The 22,257-nt window shown below is 38.1% G+C and overlaps 1 protein-coding gene across 1 annotated transcript in view; it reads left to right on the forward strand.

Annotated features, from left to right (window-relative positions):
• The window catches only part of nkain2 (sodium/potassium transporting ATPase interacting 2), a 66,120-nt gene that overhangs the window by 15,079 nt on the left and 28,784 nt on the right, over nucleotides 1-22,257 (forward strand). Inside the window, exon 4 of the mRNA XM_037685122.1 lies at nucleotides 8,687-8,887. Coding sequence (XP_037541050.1) covers nucleotides 8,687-8,887 — 201 coding nt within the window. The remainder of the gene's footprint in view (nucleotides 1-8,686; nucleotides 8,888-22,257) is intronic.

Below are 22,257 nucleotides of genomic sequence, written 5' to 3' on the forward strand. Positions count from 1 at the left end.
TTTGGTTTCCTTGATAATTACCCATTAGTTCTTGATTAGTTCCTTTTCATTTACAAGGTAACTAACCAGTAGTCCCCTAATAAGACTTAGATGTTTGTTCCCCAGTAAGTACTGGTTAACTACAAATTAGCTCCTGATTTGTCCTGATGTGTTCCCTAGTACTTAATCAAATTTTGTGTACCTTATTGTAAAGTGTTACCTTAAGTCCTTTAAACCTGTCCTTTAAAAAGTCATTTTTGAACCCGTCCAGAGGACCTGACTTAACTTTTTAGGATTTTTCTACCTGGATTATTGAGCATGCATCAGGGTATTAAGTCCTTTACCTTTGTTATAGTTTGGATAGGGCTAGTTCAGCCTACATCAGCAAATCGTTTCATATGTTTACCTGGTAGACAACACATCCTTTATTGTTATTTTTTCTTGAGTGGTTGTTCAAAGCAATTAATTTCTCACTAAAATTGGCTAAACAGTTGTCCTGTTCAAAAATAGCCTTACAAACAGCAACTTCTGTTTCCATCACATCCTGTAGTCCTCTGCTTTTAAAAAAAGTACAGTCTGAATCCACCATCTGCTGTTTTCAGAATCTTCTTTTAATGGGAAACAAAGATATCTAAGCTGAAATCCTACTTGTTAATTCTTTCAAAGATTTGACAAACATTTAAGTCTTGCAAGGTACACCTGTTCTTGTTTTTTTGTTCATTTCTAAGATAAAATCCACAAAGACTGTAGACTTCTTCACAGCTTGTTGGTGTAAAACATAAAAAGAGAGAACCCTGTGAAGTCGATGCTGCTCCCCTTTGGTAGTTTGTATCAGCTTGTGTGCACATTACAAAATCAATTTTTAGATTCTTTTGTTGTTGTTGTTTTTCAAGTCACAAAAAGTAAAATCAACATTTATTTCAACATTCTATCTCATAGTTTAACCCATTAAAACCTGCTTAAACTAATTAAAAACTAGCTTAAATTGTGATTATGCGATTCACAAATAAAATATCTGCAACCTCTGCCCTTCATGAAAATGTAATTTCTCTGGAGTGCTTTTAATTGTTCCACCGTTTAACAGATTGAGGAGATTAGAATGGCTATGCTGAGGTGTTTTATTAGAAATGGTAATGGGTTTGGTATTGTTAAGGTCGAGGTTAAGACCTGGAACAGACCTCATCTTTACGCACCCTCCAGCACATTTGCACAGACAGACCCATATACAATTCCCAAACACCCCCAACCAATCTGATAGGAGAGAAAGTGCTTCAAGCATTGTAGGTTAAGGCCTCGTCCAACACCCATGGGAAATTATTGAAAACCGATGTAGTGAGATGCACCATGACTGATTGTGATGGTGTGAAATAACACAGAAGAGAGACAGCAGAGGCGGGGAAATGATAGAAAAAGAGACGGAGCTGCAGACGGAGATAAAAAAAAATAAAATTCAGGCAAATAGAGTCAAAAATTGACTTTAGACTAAATAAAATTAAGATTGAAGTCTTCCTGGTTGTTCAGTTGTCTGTATGATGATCAGCTGGTGTTTGTGGAATCCTTCACAATAGATTAAATGTCTCCAGTAGTGTGACATGTTATGGTATATGGCTTTTTGCCCTGTTTTAATTTATATCTGATTAATTTCTTGTTTGATTGGAACAAAATGTTTGTGTATTCTGGTTTTTATGTCTGATTCTAATTCTGGTATTTGCTTGTCTTGATTTCTCAGTAATTGTCCTCAATTGTCTTGATCTTATTTATAATGCATGCCACCAGCAAATATGTGGCTGTTAACTCATCTGCTGTCTGTTTAGTAATCACCCTCTCTTTTATTTTTTTATGTATTGTCATGGCTGTGGAGAATTTGAACCCAGGAATGCAGGCAGGCACCAGGGGCTCAAGTTAAAAAAGAAACTAAAGCTTTCTGAACCAAAAAAATAAAGGCTGACATGAAGCAAAAACAAATATCCAAAAGCAGGAGAGCTGGACTTGGCATGAGTATGCATATAGATTTGAGAAACAAAAGACTAACATGGACTGGTGTTGATGGGAAGAGTGGCTGCAGCTGTGACTAATGACAGCAGGAACAGGTGTGACCAGACGTGGCATGACTGAGCAGAGACTAATGGGCCCAACATACTCCATTCGAAGCTGAAAAGTCGACTTGTGGTCACGTGGTTGTGGGGCGTTTGTTTTTGCACTCACCTTTCATAGTCCATGAGACACAGACGCAGAGCACCTGGGAAACCCCTCCTGCTGCAGTGTATGTCACCACACGGGGTTTATTCCCACCAGAGTCTCCACTTGTCCCTGCATCTACAATTTGGACACAAATCTATCATGAAGAGAATGCCACACTTTTCAGCAGACGAACTCCCCCATACACGATGTCTGCACGATCTCCATCCAGAAGTTTTGGGCAATCTGACTAATTTAGTGCGTTTGTTTAGTTGTGCAACTAAATGGCCGAGCTCATTTCCGCATTGACGAACATGCCAACAAACTTCTGACCAACCATGCAATACTTGGCGTATACGCCTGTGAGATAAAGCTTTGTGTTATGAAGGGGTGGGCGAAGCTGCTCTGTGGACAAAATGACGTAATTTTTGTCACTCAGCTGTGACAAAGAGAGCCCATTGTGGCCCTTCGGATGGAATGTGCCGGGCCCTTTGCTGGGAGAAGTGGCTAGTGGTACAGAGGAACACAGGAAATCCAAACTAAACACAAGGGGACAGAAACAAGGAACCAAAGTTACAGAAACAAACTCCAAACAGAAAACACTAAAATCTCATAAAACAACCAAAAAAACAGATTTTTCACATATATTTTAAGTTAAACAGTAATGTTTTTTAAAATGTATTTGTGTTTTTCTTTAGGACATTATGACCTTGTTTCTTGACCTTAGTTCTGTTGTGTGTTCTTATTTGTTTGTTTAATATTTTCAGATTTTACTACACAGGTTTTTGTCTGGGGGTAAATGCGTAAGAATTGTTGTTGCTTAACTCAACATGTTGGCTTTTTTTAAATTGTCTGTAGATTTTCTATATCTGTCTGATACTGTTGAGGATTGCGGGGGTCTGGTGCCCGTCTACAGTCAGCGGGTACACCGGGACAGATCACCGGTTCAAACATCTCATGAATGCTTTGGAAAAACAAGCAAACTCCAGCCAGAACTGAGATTTCATCCAAGGAGCCACAAGCTGCAAGGCAACAGCATAAACCAACTCTGTCATAGTGTAGCCACTGTTAAAAAACATCTAATTATCCTAAATAACATTACAACCAGTAAGAACTCAATGATAATAGAATATGAAATTAAAATACAATAATAACTTTTTAGCCCAATTAATTGAGATAAAATGGAAATTCATATTTTGCATTTTGCAACTCTACACTTAAATAATATCCATAAAATCAGATAATATAATGCATTACAAAATAAAGGAATAAATAAACATATGTACACATGTACATCTACACATCATAACAAAACTGTTTACAGTATCACCAAACACATGCATACAGTATGTGTCTATAATTTCCTACATTATAAAATATGCTGCATTTCTCCAAGGGCTTGATGAAAAATGAGTATTTCAACATTTACTTATTCGAGATAGCAACAGCAAAAAGAATAATAGAGTTCTTATAATAGCTTTTTACATGCAAATGGAAATTTGAGTCTTCTGCCAGATGGCAGCAACTGAAAAGATAAATGGAGATTCTGGGAGGAGTCGTTACAGATGTGCGCTGCTTTAACACATTTGATCAAATTCATTTCAAATACAGTCCAGATGTTTGACTGAAATGTAACGTCAACATTCTTTATAAAAGAAAAACGAGGTTTTTAGCTGAAAAGAGTCACAGCTTTGTTACATTCACGCCTGACTCGACTTAAACAATTTAGCATTTTCGTGAGCTCTTCCTCATTCGTCTTCTAGTGTCTCTTTTTGTCGAATATGGATTCCACCACGGGTGACTGTGTACCACTCCAGCTCCTTAAAGAGGATGATCACAGACACTTATGAATGTGCTCATCGTTCCATTAGATGTAGCTTTTTTCCCCACTTATCGTTGCTAAGAACACAATTTGTGTCTATTTTTGTCAGATGTGTATGAAGCTATACTGAGTAAATGAGCTAAGCACAAACTCAATACAAGATGAGTCTGATGTTGCAGATGTTCACTCAGGCTAAATAAAACAAAATAAAATTTGGCTCAACATACGACTCTGAATGTTTACCGGCATTCTTAATGCAAATTTTTATCTTAACTTCTTGAGCAGTCTTGTAAAACAGATAAAATATAGCTATGACAGCGGTGTGCTTTGGTAGGAGTAATTTCTGCTTTTTTCCCGCCCAAAATTGTACCTGTCTGCTCCTTTCTGAAGGGGTTGACACAGCAAGATATGGTAGTTGTATCATGCCATATGCCCTTCCTGATTCAACCTGGTCTTGAACCAGCAACCCCAGGATTACAATGCTACAGCACTTAATCTCTGAGCTACCTTGTTACTGACCCCTCTTGCCCATGCTTTGACATCAGAGGTTTTGGAATTGAATAATTATATTAAAAAAATATCAATTTTTGGATCTAATTTTTGTTTAAGATAAAAATAGAATCATTCTTATTCCAAAGTCATGTGTGGACTATGCTACCCTGAACCTTTTTACTCTGGAATATGAATACCCTGAACCTGAGTATGAAGGCTCAAAACTGCACTGATGTCAGAAATTAGAACATAAACAGTGGAATCTCATGGTAATACTTTCAAAGTTACTGCTTCTTTTTTATAATTGGAAATGCAAAGACAAAAACCGAAGTTTTTAATTGTTTATTTCTAAACTGTTGAACAAGACTCCAGGCTCCAGGTATCGTTAAAATGGCCTCACATCTCCCTTGTTGACTATCAGGCAATCAGATAATAGACCTCTCTGAAAGGTATTTTTTCTCCCCTTTATTCTTTTACCTTCTGGGAGAGGAAGACAAAAGAAAATACGGAGGTGGGAAATTGAGGGGAAATTGAGAGAGAGCAGGAGACGGGGAGGGAGAGGGCCGGAGGCATAAAGAGAGGAGAGGTGAAGAGGAAGACAGGGGGAAAAGCAGATGTGGCTCATTGAAGCGGTTCTAGCTCACAGTCTGTGACAACAACCTGAGAGCATGAGAGCGTGATCCTAACACACAGGAAATTATAGACAGGGTGTAGTTATTGTGTGAAAAGATGATTGGGAAACAGTCAGTAAAGGTGCTTAGTAAGAAACACACATATAACAATAATAAGTGCTATGTGTTGTCATCATTGTATGCTTCCATACAATGGCGAAATTTGTTCTCTGCATTTAACCCATTCCACCTGGGATACACCCAGGTGGAGCAGTGGACAACTTTGTAAGTGCCCAGGGAGCAATTAGGGATTGGGTGTCTTGCTCAGAGACACCACGACATGTGGGAATGGCTGGGGATTGAACCTGGGACTTTCGGGTCCCAAGTCGGCTGCCCTACCTCTACCCCATCTCGGCCCAGATACAGATAGAAATATTACCAGAAGTCAAGGTTGTAAACCAAACAACTCATTCATCACCAAAATAATATATCAAGATTTTATTTCAAGCTAAGGATTTATCTCCTTAGTGGGTTAAATGCAACATTGCTGTATAAATCCCCCCAAATGCAATCAATATATCACTGCTGGTACACAGCAGCAATTTAATTTCTTTGTATTCCACTATTGAATAAGGACTATTTTCAGCTTTGTCTTTAAATCTTCTGTGTATACTACATTTATCAATATTAGGAGTATTTGAGGGCATGTAACAATAAGCTAAATCTTTATTATGTTTGTGTGAGATGGTGATGTGGGGTTGGGTGTGTGGGGAGTCATTGTCTCATTTACTTTTTTTCTTTTTTGAAATCCTGTAACCTCAGAGATGCTCAAACTGAAGCACTGTGGAAAGTGCTTTTATAGGTCTCCTTGTAATTTGGAGTTATTTTTGTGATGATGTGAAATTGTAGCCCCAGACTGGAAGACGTTACATCAACTGTGTTCAGTTTAGGGACAATGTGTAATCGACTCCGGTGTTACAATGCATTGCATTGAAGGTAACGGAGCAGACCTGTGGAAAGACAACACAAGGAAAGACAGAGGCTCGCAAGCTCATAAAAGTTTAGATCTGATCAGCTGATCAGCTGCATGCATCTTCGAATGAAAATGTTTATGGGTAGCCTGTTAGCTGCCTCTTGACACGGTGTGTCGATACATAACCATAGAGCTTTTTAAACAATTGTCTTGGATTTATATTAAAAACATTAGTTGAAATACATTTAGAACAAATCCACTACATCTTAGATACATTTCTAATGAGGTACATAAAAGCTATAATGTTCCGACTGTAGATGTTAAGGAATGGACTTTGTTCGTTTACAGAGCTAACTAGTATTTATGCTAAGCTAGTTAATGCCCTTCTTGTTGTAACATAATATAACTTTAGACATTAACTCTTTTTTTTAATCATTAAACTTTCACAAGACAAGACTGAAAAATTAGTATGTTTCCTAAAATAAATTGTATAATAAAATGTTAAAATTAGCTCGCATGCTAATGCTAACCAACAACAACGCGGTATAGCTTAAAGTAAGCTGAGGCTTTTGATTGTTTCTTTTTTTCCAATACAATTTTTATATAATAAAACATATTTTATCTCAGAAGCATGTCTAAAATTATTTTACTAAAATGGTTTTTGTGCTTTAACTCAAGTTGATTGAAGTTGTTTTTGTAGTCCACGTTTGATCCAGCATAGCTCACTGCAGAGCAGTCTGGTAGATTATTCTTCCTAATCCCATTTTCATTACCCTCACAAACTGAGGGAGTATAGCAGAATTAGCAGCACTGCATCCTGCCTGATACTAATGACATTTTGCCAGATTCAGCTTTAAACAGTGGATTACATTTGTTTGCCTGCATGCGTGTGGTCTTTAAAGAGCCTCATTAGAGAAGCGCTGATGGATGATACCTTAGTGAAATAATTACCACCCCTTTCTACGGCAACTATTTAAACGAGTGGGGGGTGACCAGAAAAAACAAGAGTTGTGAGAAAGAGGAATATAAAAAGCAAGGCAGTGACAGACTGAAGGAGAGTGATGGCGAAGACAAACCAAGAGAGAAATTTAGAGATTTCACTCATTAAAAAGAGGAGCACAACAAGGGGAGATGGCATTAATCAGAGCCCTGTGCTAATGAGGCATTTACTCATTATGCTGAAATAGAGAGAGGCCAAAGAAGGAAAAAGAAAAGAGAAAAATAGAGGAAGTGGGTGAGAGGAAAGATAGGCTGCAGTGTAAATTAATAGAAAAGAGAACAGGGGAAAAAAAATAAAGAGGTTTCTGTGGGGAGGTTAAAGAGTCAAGTGTGTTTGAGGTGGAAGATGAAACAGATTTAGAGAGTAGAAACAAAATGTTGGTTTAGGTGGATCAAGGGCCAAGACTCTGTTTGAATTAAAATATACTGTAGAGATTTAGAGATTGCTTTAGATTGAATGACTTTAAATGACTCGATCGGCCCCATCTATGACTGTAGAAAATTTCAAATTACCCGTGGATGTGGGAAGGCTGCAACAGTTTTCTTCAGGCTTTATGTCTTTTTCTCATTTTAGTAACATGAAATATAAGGAAAATGAACTATCATCAGTTTTGCTATCGTAATACAATTCATTTTGCTTCCAGCCATCGTTTAAAGAACACCGAGGCCTAACGAAGCCCGAGCCTGTGTGACGTATGTCTGTGGTGTTTGCATTGCTGCCTCTGGAATAATATACGTCCTTTTTTTTATTAAGTGGGGTTGTTAATGTGTGCATTATTTAAACAAGTCATAACTGATTGATTCTGCACTTTAAAGCTTTTAGAATAAAAAGAAAACTAAACAAATGGGAGTAAAAGCAAGCACTCTGTTTAATAAATGCAGGGAAATAGCTTTAATGTGTAAAATCAATTTCACTAAACAAAAACTGCAGCTAAAAGTGGTCCTTCACGTTCTAAATGTTAACGTTAATAGATATTTAGTGTAAAAGGTAGTTAATTAAAACCAAATAGAGAAAGGTTAAAACATTTAAAATATGAATAAACTATATCTATAATTTACTGTATCTCATTTTATAGGCAAACATTTTAGTATTCATAAATGTAATGGGTTTTAGTCATAGTAATAAATGGACATTTATATTTTTCCAAGTACAATGTTAGAGTGGCCACATTTACAAAAATGCACCTCTTCATTTCCATCATTTTCTCCTCAGAAATGAGTCGAGAACAAAATCTACAGTGTTGCCTGAAACCGCAGCAGCAGCCGTTTAGTTTCTGACCCTTTCATGACACCAGAACAGAAAGTTGCTCTTTGTCCGCCGTGGCTGGAAGCTTCATCTTTTAATGCACGAGAAAAACCAAACTCAAACCAAGCTCTCAACTCTCAGCTTTATTTCTGTTATTTTGTTTCACACCTCTCATTAGGCTCGTCTCTTCTTTTCCTAATGTCCATCTTTTATCTGCACAGTTCAGATGTAATCTGAGTGAGCCCACATCATTGGAATTTTAAATTTCACATTTATTTTTAGCTCTCATTGTGGTTTGATGGTTTAAACCAGCTCTGACATTTTGCATCGTCTGTCCTCCGTCTGAGGCTGTGATTCAACTCCTGTCTGTCTGTCTGCCTCTGCAGGACTCTGACCTTGTCCTGACGTTCAACCTGTCCATGCATCGCTCCTGGTGGATGGAGAATGGCCCCGGGTGCAGGGTGACACCCATCACCCCTCCTCCCTCCTGGGCACCAGAGGACCACCGATATATATCTATATCTGGCTGCCTGCTGGACTTTCAGTTCATAGAAGTGGCTCATTCCTCACTGCAGATACTGCTGGCTGTGAGTATTGAATGTTTTATAGACTGCACAGCAACATCACACTTAAGTATGCGGTGTTGAATACATATGGTTCGCAAAAGGTCTTTGAAGTCCTATATAGAAATTAGCTGTGTTTGCAACAAGTGCTACAGTAAATAAAAAATACAGCAATTTGAAGACGTTCGTATTTATTATTTGAAATGTATGCAAAGAGCAGGCAAACTCCAGGAAGGCTTAATGTATTTCTCAACTATAAAAGCAGTAACTACCGTTTTTTTTGGCCTATAAGTCGCAGTTTTTTGCATAATTTACACGCCTTGCAACTTATACACTGAAGCGACTTATTTATGTTTTTTTTCCCCATATTTATAAACCAATTTTTGACTGAGATATGACCATTTTCATTCATTCTGACATTGAAAATATTGAACACTACCATTTTCAGCTGTTAGATGGCACTTGAGGTGTATGGCATACTGTTGTGTCATGTAATAGGTAAAAGTGGCTATTAATGACAGAATTGGCTTGCCATAGTCTGCCAACTTTGTTCAGCTCGCCTGGAGCAACCGTCAAATCAGCTTCATTTCGCTGCGCTGCCCTGGCGAAATGCAACTAATTTGACCATTGAAGTACATTTATTAAGTAAAAGTTCAACTGAGACACACCTTTACTATAATGTCGAGCAAACAAATAATTGTTTTAGGTGGTTATCTTGTTAAATTTTGAAGAAATGTGCAGCCTTCCTCCTTCCTGATTTCCCCCCTCTGCATGCTCCCGGAGCACCAAGGCAGCGAATACTTTGGAAATGCAGCTGATTTTACCATTAAAGTGCATTTATTAAGCAAAAGTTAGACTGAGACACACCTTTACTATAATGTCGAGCAAACAAATAATTGTTTTTAAGTGGTTATCTTGTAAAAATTTAGAAGAAATGCACAGCAAGTCGTCCCTCTGTGCGCTTGCACTTCCGCATATCGGCTTTTGAAATTGCAGCTGATTTGACCGTCAACGTGCATTTATTAAGCAAAAGTTAGACTGAGACACACCTTTGCTATAATTTTGAGCAAACAAATAATTGTTTTTAAGTGTTAATCTTGTTAAATTCTTCTTAAAGTCCTCCCGTGTACGCTCCCGCAGCTGCCGTTTGGCAGCCCATGGATTTTTGGCACAACACCAGCCCATATTTCCAGGTTGTCAGTGGTGACATGTAACAAATGCGACGCGTCAATTGTGACACATAATAGATGTGACTTATACGGCGAAGCGACATATTTATGGATTTTTCCACTTTATTAGACATATTTGGACTGATGTGACTTATAGGGCGGTGCGACGTGTACGGCGGAAAATACGGTAATCAAAATTCACATCTGCAGTAATGATGTGAGTGTCGTAGACACAAACAAATAAAAGCCAGACTGGGATGAAACATTTGAAAAATTAAGGATTATAATCCTTTTGTGTGATAAGTAATATTCAAGGCATTTAAGCATTTTGCTCAGAGTTTTAATAATGTACATTGCTTTCGGTGTTGTTTACTGTTATGAATTATGCAGTTTAGCGAACTCTTCCAAATGGTTGTGGCCCTGCGATACTTTAATCCAACATATTGCCCTGTGATAACAAGCATATCCCTGTGGTTTGTTTACAGAGGTTTCTAGTGTAAGAACTAACATAATGATTGTTTCTGAGTCCTTCAGTCTAATCTGCATTACTTCGTTCCATCAGGCTTTTATTTATGCTGATATTTGACAATCAAATCCCTGCTGAGCAATATGTGTAGTAGAGTTAGGCTGGCTTTCTAAAAACATATTGGTAAACTGAAGATTAAACCAGCAAGGCTTTATTTAAAGAAAGCGAGTTAGCACAGCTTTTCATTTTTTGCCATTTGAAAAAAACTGTTTGTTTAGTCAAAGGAAGCACTGAAGAGGAGCATTTTCTATTTTAAACAGAGTTAAAGAAACTATTGTTTTTTTTTTTGAAGGAATGAATGTTACTCACCACGTTGTAAGTTGGGTGGTGTCAGGTGTTTTGTTAGTGCTCAGAACGGAAATACGTTCTTATTGTTGAATATTTGGATGATGATGCAGTTATCACTCGATGGTGTTGCATCAGCATTTAGCTGTAGCATTTAGCTATAGCATTTTATCTAAATGCTTACAAAAGGGTGTCAGCAAAGGAAAAGTTTACAAGACAGTGGTGAGACCAGCTTTGCTGTCTGGTCTGGAGACAGTGGTAATGTCAAAAACACAGGAGAAAGAAATGGAAGTAGCAGAAATGAAGATGTTGAGGTTCTCCTTAGGAGTGACAAGGGTGAATAAGATTAGGAATGAGATCATCAGAGGTACAGCACAGGTTGAACAACTGGGAGATAAAGTTAGGGAGGTCAGACTGGGATGGTTTGGACATGTCCAGAGGAGGGACAGTGGGTATATTGGTAGAAGGATGTTAGAAATGCAGCTGCCAGGAAAAAGACAAAGAGGAGATATATGGATGCAGTTAGAGAGGACATGGAGGTAGTTGGAGTGAGGACAGAGTAGTTGGAGTGAGGACAGAGTGAGATGGAGGAGGATGACTCGCTGTGGAGACCCCTGAAGAGGGAACAGTTGAAAGAAGAACAAGATTTTATCTAAAAACATCTGAAATAGGTCATTTAGGACAGCAGCATCCATCTGATTTCCACATCATTATTGGTGCGTCAGAATCAGATTTTCTCCGTTTGTTAGAAGCCCTTAGTGTTTTATGATTAATTTGATTTATGCTTAGTGATTCTTGTTTGTAGCTGTTTCTTGGGGAAGTGGTGGTGCAAAGGTTAGAGAAGGTGAGCCTGTGATCAGAAGGTCGCCGGTTCGACTCCCTGGACTGACATCATCAAAATGCGGGTGGGAAAGGTGAAGCACCCACACCTGCCTCCACCCTCATTTGCTCCACTCTGGGCCCCTGAGCAAGACCCTTAACCCCACCATCTGCTCCCCCGGGCACCCTAGATGGCAGCTCTCTGCTCCACACAGAAGGCTGTGGTAGCTCGGTGAACTGGTTGTGTCAGGAAGGACATTCGGTGTGAAAACAGTCGCCAAGTCTTGGTGCGAGTTAGCTCATTGTGGAGACCCTTGAAGAAGGGAGCAGCCGAAAGAAGAAGACAAAAATGTGTCTAGTTGTTTCTTGTGTTTTCATTTGATCGTTTCTTTGTGTTTTCTTTGTGTCATCAACCACTTCTCAGTCAGCCTGCCACGACCAGTCACACCCGTTCTCAGTTCTGTCAGTCACAGCTGCAGCCACTCTCCCCATCAGCCATACTCCACAATCCTGGTTGTGCTTACTGACCTCGAACCAATTTTATGTGGTTATTGTGAATGAGTTGAATAAAGTTGGACTTATCTATTTTGGTTCGCTCAATGCGCCTTACGTATGAAAACAGACCCGTTCATTGATATTGCGCCTTATAGTTCCAAAACACGGTATCCTGTGGCGACAATCTCCACTCCCTGTAGTAGCAGAAATTTCAGTGGGGTAATTTTGGTAGGTTGGGTGCTTTTTTCTGTAGACAGGGCCAGGTGCCCTCCTTGGATAATGGTTGGGTAAACGCTGACGCTGTTTGCAGATTTGAGCCTTATAATAATAGAGTAATAATTTTCTGTGCTGTCGCTCTGAAATGAGCTTATTCATGCAGCTGATGATCTACAGTCACACTCAGTGGTACATTAAGTTCATTGCATTCTTAAGTGCACAGACAGTGCAGTTATTTTATGTTGATTTTTGTGGTTTCTTTTTAAGGGTAAATACAAGTATCTGTGCTCCATTAGGTTTATAACGATACCCTCATTAACAAACAACAGGCTGGAAAAGATATGTTAGAAAGCCCCTTTTATATTTTATGTTGCTTAACCCAGCTTTCCATGGTTTTCCCACCGTCTGTTTCCGAACCCTTCCTCTCCTGAACTGTCAAACTGATAATTAGGAAGCCAAGAGGAGACATCAGAAAGTAGAGGTACCTGACACTTTTTATCTCAGCCACGTTATAGCCTCACAAACAGACGGATGCAGATGCGATGAACAATCTGGTGCTTTATCGTGACTGTCTGTACGGTTATGTCAGCAGCATAAAGAGTGGCTTTTTTTCTTTCCTTTCTGCATCTTTATCCTTTCTGTGTTCCCTCTCATCATGCGCCCGCTGTCTCTCCCTGTCAATCGATAGCGGTACTTATAGCGTGGCTGAGTGCCAGGCTAACAAACAGCTTTACTACTGTCTCACTGTAATTGGTGTGTTGAAACACTGTCATGCTCCCTGAGCACAAAACTCGGCAGTCTGATGGGTTCACTGGCTGACTGGATGGTTGGTTTGAGGTGCTGCACTGTGAGGAGTGAGTGTTTTACTGGACTGCAACTAGATTTTTTTTTTTTAAAACTGGTCCTAATTGGCTGCCGGGTGGTTTGTCTCTGGGAGTGTTTAAAATTTCACCATTTTATGGATAGAGATATTAAAAAGTAGTTAGATGCAGACATGTGTGGACAGTGTGTGGAGGAAGGATGGAAACAGAGGCGCAGAAGCTGTCGAGTTCTTACACAGAGCATGATTTTTGCTTGGGTCGGTGGTCTTTTGGGTACATGATGGACTAGTTTGTGTGTAAATGGCTCACTGGTTGTCTGATTTTCCCTGTAGCTGTAACACAGTTTGAGGTTTGAAGTTCTACACCAGCACTGACTGCACACCAAATCTTTTAAATTATTCTATAAGAAAACACCGAGAACATTTATCCCAAGAGAAAAACACATTTGTAAGTCTCATGACTTGTTTATTTGACTTGTCCCATAGTTTATATATATATATATATGCACAAGTTGATTTATTTTGCTGCATTACCATGACAGTAATTTAGTGTTTTACTCATACCACTTTATAATAAGGCTCCCCTTTTACAGTATATGCTAATAAATAGTTTATTACATTATTAATTCCCCTATAAACACGTTATAAATTGTTAAGAACTGCTTATTATGCCTTAATTAAGGGCAAAAAAGAGACAAAACTGATCAGTTTCTTGCCAATTAGTGATATTTCATCTAGAGTTGTTCTATTAAACATTTCAGACTAAGTTACTACCTTGTCAGCACAATAAGCATTTGTAAACCTATTTTTTTTAGCATATAATATTGTACTTTATCACTGCATTATAAGTGTCTACAACTAATATTATATTCTAAAAAAATAGGTTTGCAAATGATTACAAAGTAGTAACTTAATCTGAAATGATGAATATAACAACTCTAGATGAAATGTATAGGTGAACAGATTTGGTTCACTATTTGGCAAGAAATTGGTCAGTTTTGTCTCTTTCTTGCCCTTAATTAATGCATAATAAGCAGTTATTAACCATTTATAAAGTGTTTATAAATGAATTAATAACACATCTTTAAAATATTTATTAGCATCTATAAGGGGAACCTTACTGGAAAGTGGTACAGTTTTATTTTTAATAATCTGTACTGAGATCTAGTGTTTTGAATGAAATGTGGGCCGCTGCAGCATATTGGGGACATCTTTAATCACTGCTTTAAGATTTTTTTTCACCTGTGGTTTACCTGCTAATAGCACAGGGAAAGTGATTAAATTAGGTTTCATTAAAAGAACGAGAAAGACCTAAGACGAGGCCTCTCTGCTGGCTCAGTGGTGGAGTAATTGCTGTGATTAACCAAAGTGGATGAACTAATCAGTGGGATCACCTGCTGTTGTTTGGAGTACGGAGGAAAGCATTCGGTCCTGCACAGCACACACTTCAACTAAGAGAGATTACAGGTTTGTGTGAATCAATGCATCATTAACTACTGGTTTACATATTATTCTTTACAAACATCCAACTCAATGATTCATTCTATGTTTGTTTGTTTCTCCCTGTTCCTCTCAAACCCAGCCGGTCGAAGCAGATGGACGCTTGTCCTGAGCCTGGTTCTGCTGGAGGTTTCTTCCTGTTAAAAGGGAGTTTTCCTTTCCACTGTTGCCTTTGTGCTTGCTCGGGATGGGAGGCTGTGACGAAGTGAAGATTCAACACAATCTGCTGCTTCCTTAGATAGATGCATTTTACTGAGTGACTTTTTATGTATGTGAATGTTTTTGTACAGTGCCCTGAAACAACTTTTGTTGTGTCTTGGGTCTATATAAAGGCACAGAATTGAATGATGGCCAACAAATCACAACATTTTTAGCAAAAAGAAATAAATAAGGAGGGAATATTCAAACCCACATTTGGTGGGTTTGAATATTCCACACATTTACTCACAATGGTAAATAAGTAATAAAGTAAAGTTTGAGAGGGAAGAATGCTAAAAATAAAGTCACAAGTTTACTAAAAGATACCTTAATACTTATCACTTGTTTGTTTTTAGATACCCGGTAAATGTTTAATCAAAGCCAAGATCCTTAATGCGTTTTGTCTTCACGTGCTTTTAGAAATTGATTCAAGCTTGTGAAGTGAAGCAACTTTCCATTTTTGCCAATAGAATATTGAATATGAACCATAAGTCCATACTTTTTGTCAAAAATTCTACTTCTCTTAACAAAAGCTTTCTATTTGTTACTGGTCAGTGTGTGTCCTGCAGGTCTTATTGCGGACCCCAGGCCCCACCTCCAGCTCCGGGGGCACCTGGTTCACACCTCCCTCAGAAGTAGTAACCCACACTATCAATAAATTAAGGAAAACGTGAGTTCAGTTTTACCAATTGTATTAACTCAAGGCAGGAAAAAGATACAGTAACAACGCTGGCCTCCGATACAATTCGACGCGAGATCAAGAACCGGAAGGGCCGGATGTCCCATGGCGTTACAGATATATAGGGCCTAGACTCCTCCTTCACAGAAAGGAAGCACAGCCTATCACATGGATAAAGGGCCGGACGGCGCACTAAGTGTGATCTCAATGGATCTTGTGTGATTTAACGTGTAAGGAAAAATGATACTGGTGCAGAAAAAGCCTTTCTACGTGATGCAGTGAGCCAATTAAAACTTTATTCCTTGACAGATATCGAATCCCTGGTAGACTCTTTTTTAGAGTTGCTGGCCCCGTTTAAACCAGTCAGAACCGGGTCATAATTTCATTATAATCCCGTCTCTGAGTAGATCAAAAATCCAGGGTCATTCTAGATTACAAATACTAACATATTCTTTGGCTCCATAACTTCTCATACATTCATTTTTTTCTCTCTCTTTTGACTAAAGGAGTTGTGATTTTTCATCGTACATTCACATTTTTCCTGCTTAAGATCCAAAATGTTGAAGCTGCTCATTTAGACAAACATTTGCTCACTGTACATCTCTTCAGTTGAAGTTTATTGCATTTCTTTTTTTTTATCACAAACTAAAAGCAAAACACACAATGATTAAAATAAATAAATAATGCCTATCATTACTTAAAGGAATGCTTGTTGCTTGCCAGAATTCATGCCAAAATTTTCAACAAAGATAATAGTGAGCTGATAAAAAGTTATAGCTGTTTTGGTCCAATCTAGAAAAAAACATTTAGCATATCTCACCCAATCTAGTAGTACTCAGAGTGTGCATTATGAATGACTGTCAGCTACTACCTGAACAGGTTTGAGCTAGATATGTGTAAAAATGACAGTTATAACCATTTTTGTTGATCTGCTGTGGCAGCCATCTTCACTCTGTCTCCAAAAGTTATTCACTTGTAGAGTTACAGGTAATAATTAGTGTCTGGGAGTTTAATTGAAATTCATCCAGCTGTTAAGAAATATTTAGTTAACATGGCACAAAAACCAACACACACTGGCAGAAATATTATGGCCGGCCTTTAATTTTTCTGCAGTGGGTGATAAAAGAGTAAATCCCAAAGTGCCATTTTCTCATAAAATCATTAAGGCAATGTTCTCTAATGCAATATCTTAAGAATAACTAAAAAAAAAAAAAAAAAAAAACAGATTAAGGGAATCATTTTGGGCTATCTGTCAATAAATCTCATCAGTTCATGACTGTTAACACACTGTAAATTTGTTTTTGGTGCTTTTTCTTTGCACCAGTGGCTGCAAAGATGCAGTTATTAGTCTGCAAAATATTGTTTTTCTTTTCTTTTAGTCTGTGAGGTGAATTGAATGTCACGGAACCTCAAAAAGAATGCCAACTTACGGGGCGCGATTGTATTCATAGCAGCAATCCAGATGGCTTATCTTAGATTTTGTCATTCAAACACCAGGAAAGAAAAAGGAAACAGAACTGTCTTGAAGAATTGAATGTCAGTGAAGGAAAGCGATCGCTGCGCTCCACCGCACTAATCCCATATTTGCTGAAGAAGTTGAAATCCTCTTTGTTTGTTTCAAGGTAGCAGTAAAACTTCTTAATCAATTAAAATAAATGTATAAACCAGATGAAAACCAACATGATTTGAGGGGAAGTGATGCTGACACACAGTTTCCAATAACTATTTGTTGTGGCTGTTGTCGTTTTTTCACAAACACCCTCACAGTTCAAGCAAAATTCTCATATCAGTGATTAGCTGTAATCACTGAAGCATTACAATGATTTGTTTATTTCTGTTTTGTTGGTTCGGCTCATTGCTGACAAAAATATTTTCATCACAAATCTTTTTTTTTAGAGAGCAGGACGGGAAGATGGAACAGAATGCTAGTTTGGGTTTCGCCGGGCGTGATCTGCTCATAAACAGATTTAATCCAGTGGATGTGACACCTTCATCACAACACAATTTATCTGCAAGGGGATAACACTGCTGTAATGGATTCTTCCATTGCAGACCCATGCATTCTTCAACGCAGAGTAATGTGTCCAACACAAACGATCAGCCGTCGCATTAAAACTCGTGACAGGTGAGGGAAGTTCTGTTGTTTGTCTCGTTATATCAGCATGTGCCAAAGAGTGGGAGACATCAGGCATTAGGTTTGATTATAACCCTGCAGGACTTGTGTGGCGCTTCTGACTTGCATTGACTCTTGAGAGTGCCTTATTGAATGCTATAAAGCATACAGTGCACACCAACAAACTCTCTCCAGCTTGTCTGCAAAAACAAAAGGAAAGAAAAACAAAACAACAGAATCCTGGCAGAGAGATGATGTACGGAAAGAGGGGTCAGTGGTAATTAAGCATCGTGGTGTTCTAGAGAAGAATAACTCTGGACATCTGAGCTGACCTGTAGAGGATGAAAATGTCCGTTAAGTTCCAAAAGTTTGGTCTGATCAAATATCTGTGACATGTCCTGGAATTAACAACTGCCATGCATTGTGATGACAATAATTTTGGGGTCTATAGAGCAGTTATAATAATAATCCACTTCAAATGTCTGCATGTTCCCTCAGTACTTCACTGTGCTCGGCATGCAGTGTTTTGACTGTAAGTGAATATTTATTCCAGTCAGAAGTTTTGTGTTAAATCCCTTTGGAGCTAGTGGGATCTATGGCTCTGTGGGTCAGATCTAAACGACAGCACAAGCAGGTCTAATGCAATATTTAGGTGGTGAAAATAATATTGTCAGACTGGTGTAACCGATAAACAGATTCACTGTAAATAAGTTAGCTAAAATTATTATGAACGTTGGGGAAATAAAGAAACTGGGAATAGGACAGAGTGCATTGAAGATATAAATTACGGTATGGTGACGTGAAAGGCTGTTCATATATCTATCTCTAAGTGTATACATACAAATGTTTTTAATTCTACAGATGAAAGGAAAAATGCATATCTGTCAACACTTTTTACTGAAGTTGTTCAGGGCAAAATGCAGCCTCACCCTTCTCTCAGCTGGAGGACAAACTGAGCCCCTGGCTGGTCTACAGATGTCCTTCCTGGCATCTGTGTCTACTTTTTAAAGGTCTTATTCCGTGATGCACACTCTTGAGTTTTTTGGACAGCGTCTATGTGGAACACAACAGTGTCAATTTCCTCTTTTTCTGAACACCAACTGTTTGACATTCAACTAATTTCTCCCTGTGCTGCTTTAAGAACCACCAGGTGCTCTCAGTGTCTCTGCCAAGTGAGCATTTGGGACTTGATTATTGTTGGAAAGAACGATGATTCAGTAATCTTTTTCAGCTTAATGGGATCCCCTTGCCAACATTGCACACTGAAGATGTACCGTTGCTCTACATCTTTATGGGAACCTTGAACATTTCAGCCAAAGGATCATCTGTCAGGCTTTGATGAGAGCTTTTCTCTGCAAGAAGGCAAGAAAAAAGTGCTTGGAGAACAAATACACCTGACAGCAGTTGCATTACAACTTATTTTGGTTACAAACAATATCCTATTTTATTTAAAAACTAAGGAATAGGTCTATTAATTTTGTACCAAGGATAAAAGCTGTTGCTGTGTGGCCTAAAATTCGGTCATTTTGATCCAAACTACTATAAGTGATCATTTTGAATTACCAGTATCAATTATTTGGTACTTAAAGGAAGATTCCCAAAGTATTCAGGTGTTATATTCCGCAGTAATCTATGATACTGGCTGCTTTTGAGACGTAAAAAAGACCAGAAATGTATGTTTTTTTTTATTGTGAGGTGTGTGTAGAATTTGTTTTAAGTTAGAAACAAGTCATTTATAATGCAACCTGTAAACAGGTTATGAAGTATGTTTTAAAATTGTAATGACAATTTCCTCCCTTTGATAATCCCTGAAAAGATAGTTTATAAAATCCAAGCTATTCTAGTCCCTTTCTTCTATGTACAGCAACACTGTATGCAAATTGTGTTGATCATTTAAAATATACATTTGTTATTAACTATCTATGAACTATCTCACTGGGCTGTGACTGTTGGAGACAATCAAAGTTACAAGAAAATTAGCATATTTTTCAGTTGTAGTCTCACTAATTTCCCACGCTGCTGAGTTCAGAGTGGCCAATTTTTGAAATACATAACCAGATGTGTGTGCAGTGTTTGTAAAACTGTATTCCAAGTCATTTTGTTGCTTGTCTTCACCCACATTAGCCCACTTTGTACCCCCCATTGGTAGGCACCCCTTACTTTATGATTGAATCTACAAGAGACAGATTTGGACTACCGGTATTCTTTTATTCATTATTTATCTCCAGTGTGGTTTTTAGACATGGACATTTGGGTCTGTAGTCTTAAATGTTTTCTGTCATAGGAGAGCTCCTGTGCAGATATCAAAATACTGCTCCAGCACTGAAGAATTTATGAAAACTAAATTAAGAAAGGTTAAGGATAGCTTTGAGGCTATGAGAAATTAAGAACAATTTGAGACATTTTGGATACGCCTTCATAAATGCGGTTTGAAAGCTAATCTCCAACGGTTGTGACTCACACCCTGTTAAACTAACTAGCTAGTTTCTTGACCTGTTTTTGCATTGAGTGGATTGGTTCACATGTGTTAAATCAGGCTTCACGTTATTAAAGGCTTTTTAATGCAATATGATTGAACTGAGTCAGTACCAGCTGTCAGTTGCATTAACTTTTGCCCTTAACACTTTCAGATTGAATACAGCATGTGCAGCACTTGACAAATATGGAAAAAAAAAAAGCTTTCACAACTTTAAGCATGCAATATTGGTAATCAGACAGCTCACAATTTCTTATCTGATGTTGTGAGCTATTAAAATGCATTTTATTTATTGGCTGAGAGAGTATTTGTCACAGTTACACAACTTATCATCAAACTATAGCTAGCTTTGTGGGAAACAACAATTACATAGCAAAACTCATTGGAATTAACTGGTTTAAGACTGCAGCAGTACCATCAGTGCTTTGGGCCTGACAGGAACTTCACATTGTGTGTTGTTTCACAGTTCTGCGGGGGATCCAAATGATAATAGCTCAATGCAAACACAATCAAATTCCACCATGTATAGTCAGAAAATTGCAAATGAAATGTGAACAACGAATGGGTGGTGTTACTTTTAGTCAATGTGACAGTTTCCAAGAAAAACCTACTTGGTGTCAGGATGTCTGCTGGTGTTATAGAAACATGCTTGTTTGTGAAGACACTATCAATGTGCAACATTCTCTTAACTATGTCTGATCTCTTAGAGTAACCAGGAAGTAGAAGTGTCATTGGTGCTACTCAGAGAAAGATCCAGACTGTCAGGCCCATGTATTATGAAACATATGATTGTTTAAATAAATCTGCTCTCAATGCTTGAGTTCTTTGTGTAGTAATATATCCAACTCAACCCATAGGTCATTGTTGTTATTGGTTTGCCTTTCACTCATAAAGAATGTCACATGTTGATTAGAGTCAGTCTTGTTTATTACATCTGAAATTCTTTTGGTTTATCTACGACCAAGTGTCAAGATAAACACACGGTTTAATTTTCCTGGTTAAAGAACATTACATTTCATAAATTCACTTAATGACTGTTAATGCAGACTAATCTGGTATTAGTGCCAAGTGGGAGCTGCAAAATAAATTTACCAAGAAGCTGTGGATGAATTAACAAGACTAAGATTGAAAACGTGGCTGAAAATAACTGCCAGTATTACAGTGACAAATTGGGAAGACCTTGTGGGACTTGAGGGTGTAACCGCTGTGCAGGAAGCTCGTTTGCAGTCATTATCATTGCAAACATTAGTTGAGAACATTCTGTTCAAGCTCTGAATGGAAAAACGTTAAAGACAACTAATGCAGAGATGGAAGAACATGTACAATTTACAGTTTATTGCCCATACCATGACCTTAAGGTAATAGCACATTTACCAAATTCCCATTGGATAACTAGATGCATTTTCTGTTTACTATGGCAACAAGCATTTGCTCGGCAGTTTCTTTAAGAAAAAGAGAAAGGACTGTTCTCCAGTCTCAGACTGTGTGCGCTTAAAATCCCATAAAAATGGCCATTACTCTGGTACACACTGCTGTGAAGTAAAGTGAAGAAGTAGATCAAGTTTTTGCCTTTTTGACTGATCAAGGGCAGCAGTCCTGTATGAGTTCCATTTCTGCTCATCAGACTAAACGTTCATCCTCTTCTTTTTCTATAATTATACTATGCAACCTTAATTCTGAGGGAAAACAAAACAAAAAGCTGCTCTCTGTCTGAGTAAACCAGTGAGCAGCTTTACAACACTTCAATCCCCATGGATGGAAACAGAAATTAGAACAAAAAATAAATTCAAATAAAATAATGGAAGGCAAAGAAATGTCAACAAACTGACTAAATATGAATCTTCTTAAAAATAATTTATTTCGAGAGACATTATGTCCCTCGCTACTTTGCGGTTCGTTTATTACGGACTCGCTGTATTGCGGTTTTTCAAAATAAGATTGAATATGACACACAATTGGCTGACTGATGGATGAGCTGCACGATCGGCATGAAATTTTTATTTAAAATGAATTATTTTAAATTATTTAGCACCTGCTGCATCGGCGGCTGTGGCTGAGTGGTTAGAGCAGTCGTCCTCCAATGCAAGAGTTGGGGGTT

Source organism: Nematolebias whitei, chromosome 12, assembly GCF_014905685.2.
Source record: "Nematolebias whitei isolate Nwh7 chromosome 12, NemWhi1, whole genome shotgun sequence".
In the NCBI taxonomy this organism is placed as follows: domain Eukaryota; kingdom Metazoa; phylum Chordata; class Actinopteri; order Cyprinodontiformes; family Rivulidae; genus Nematolebias; species Nematolebias whitei.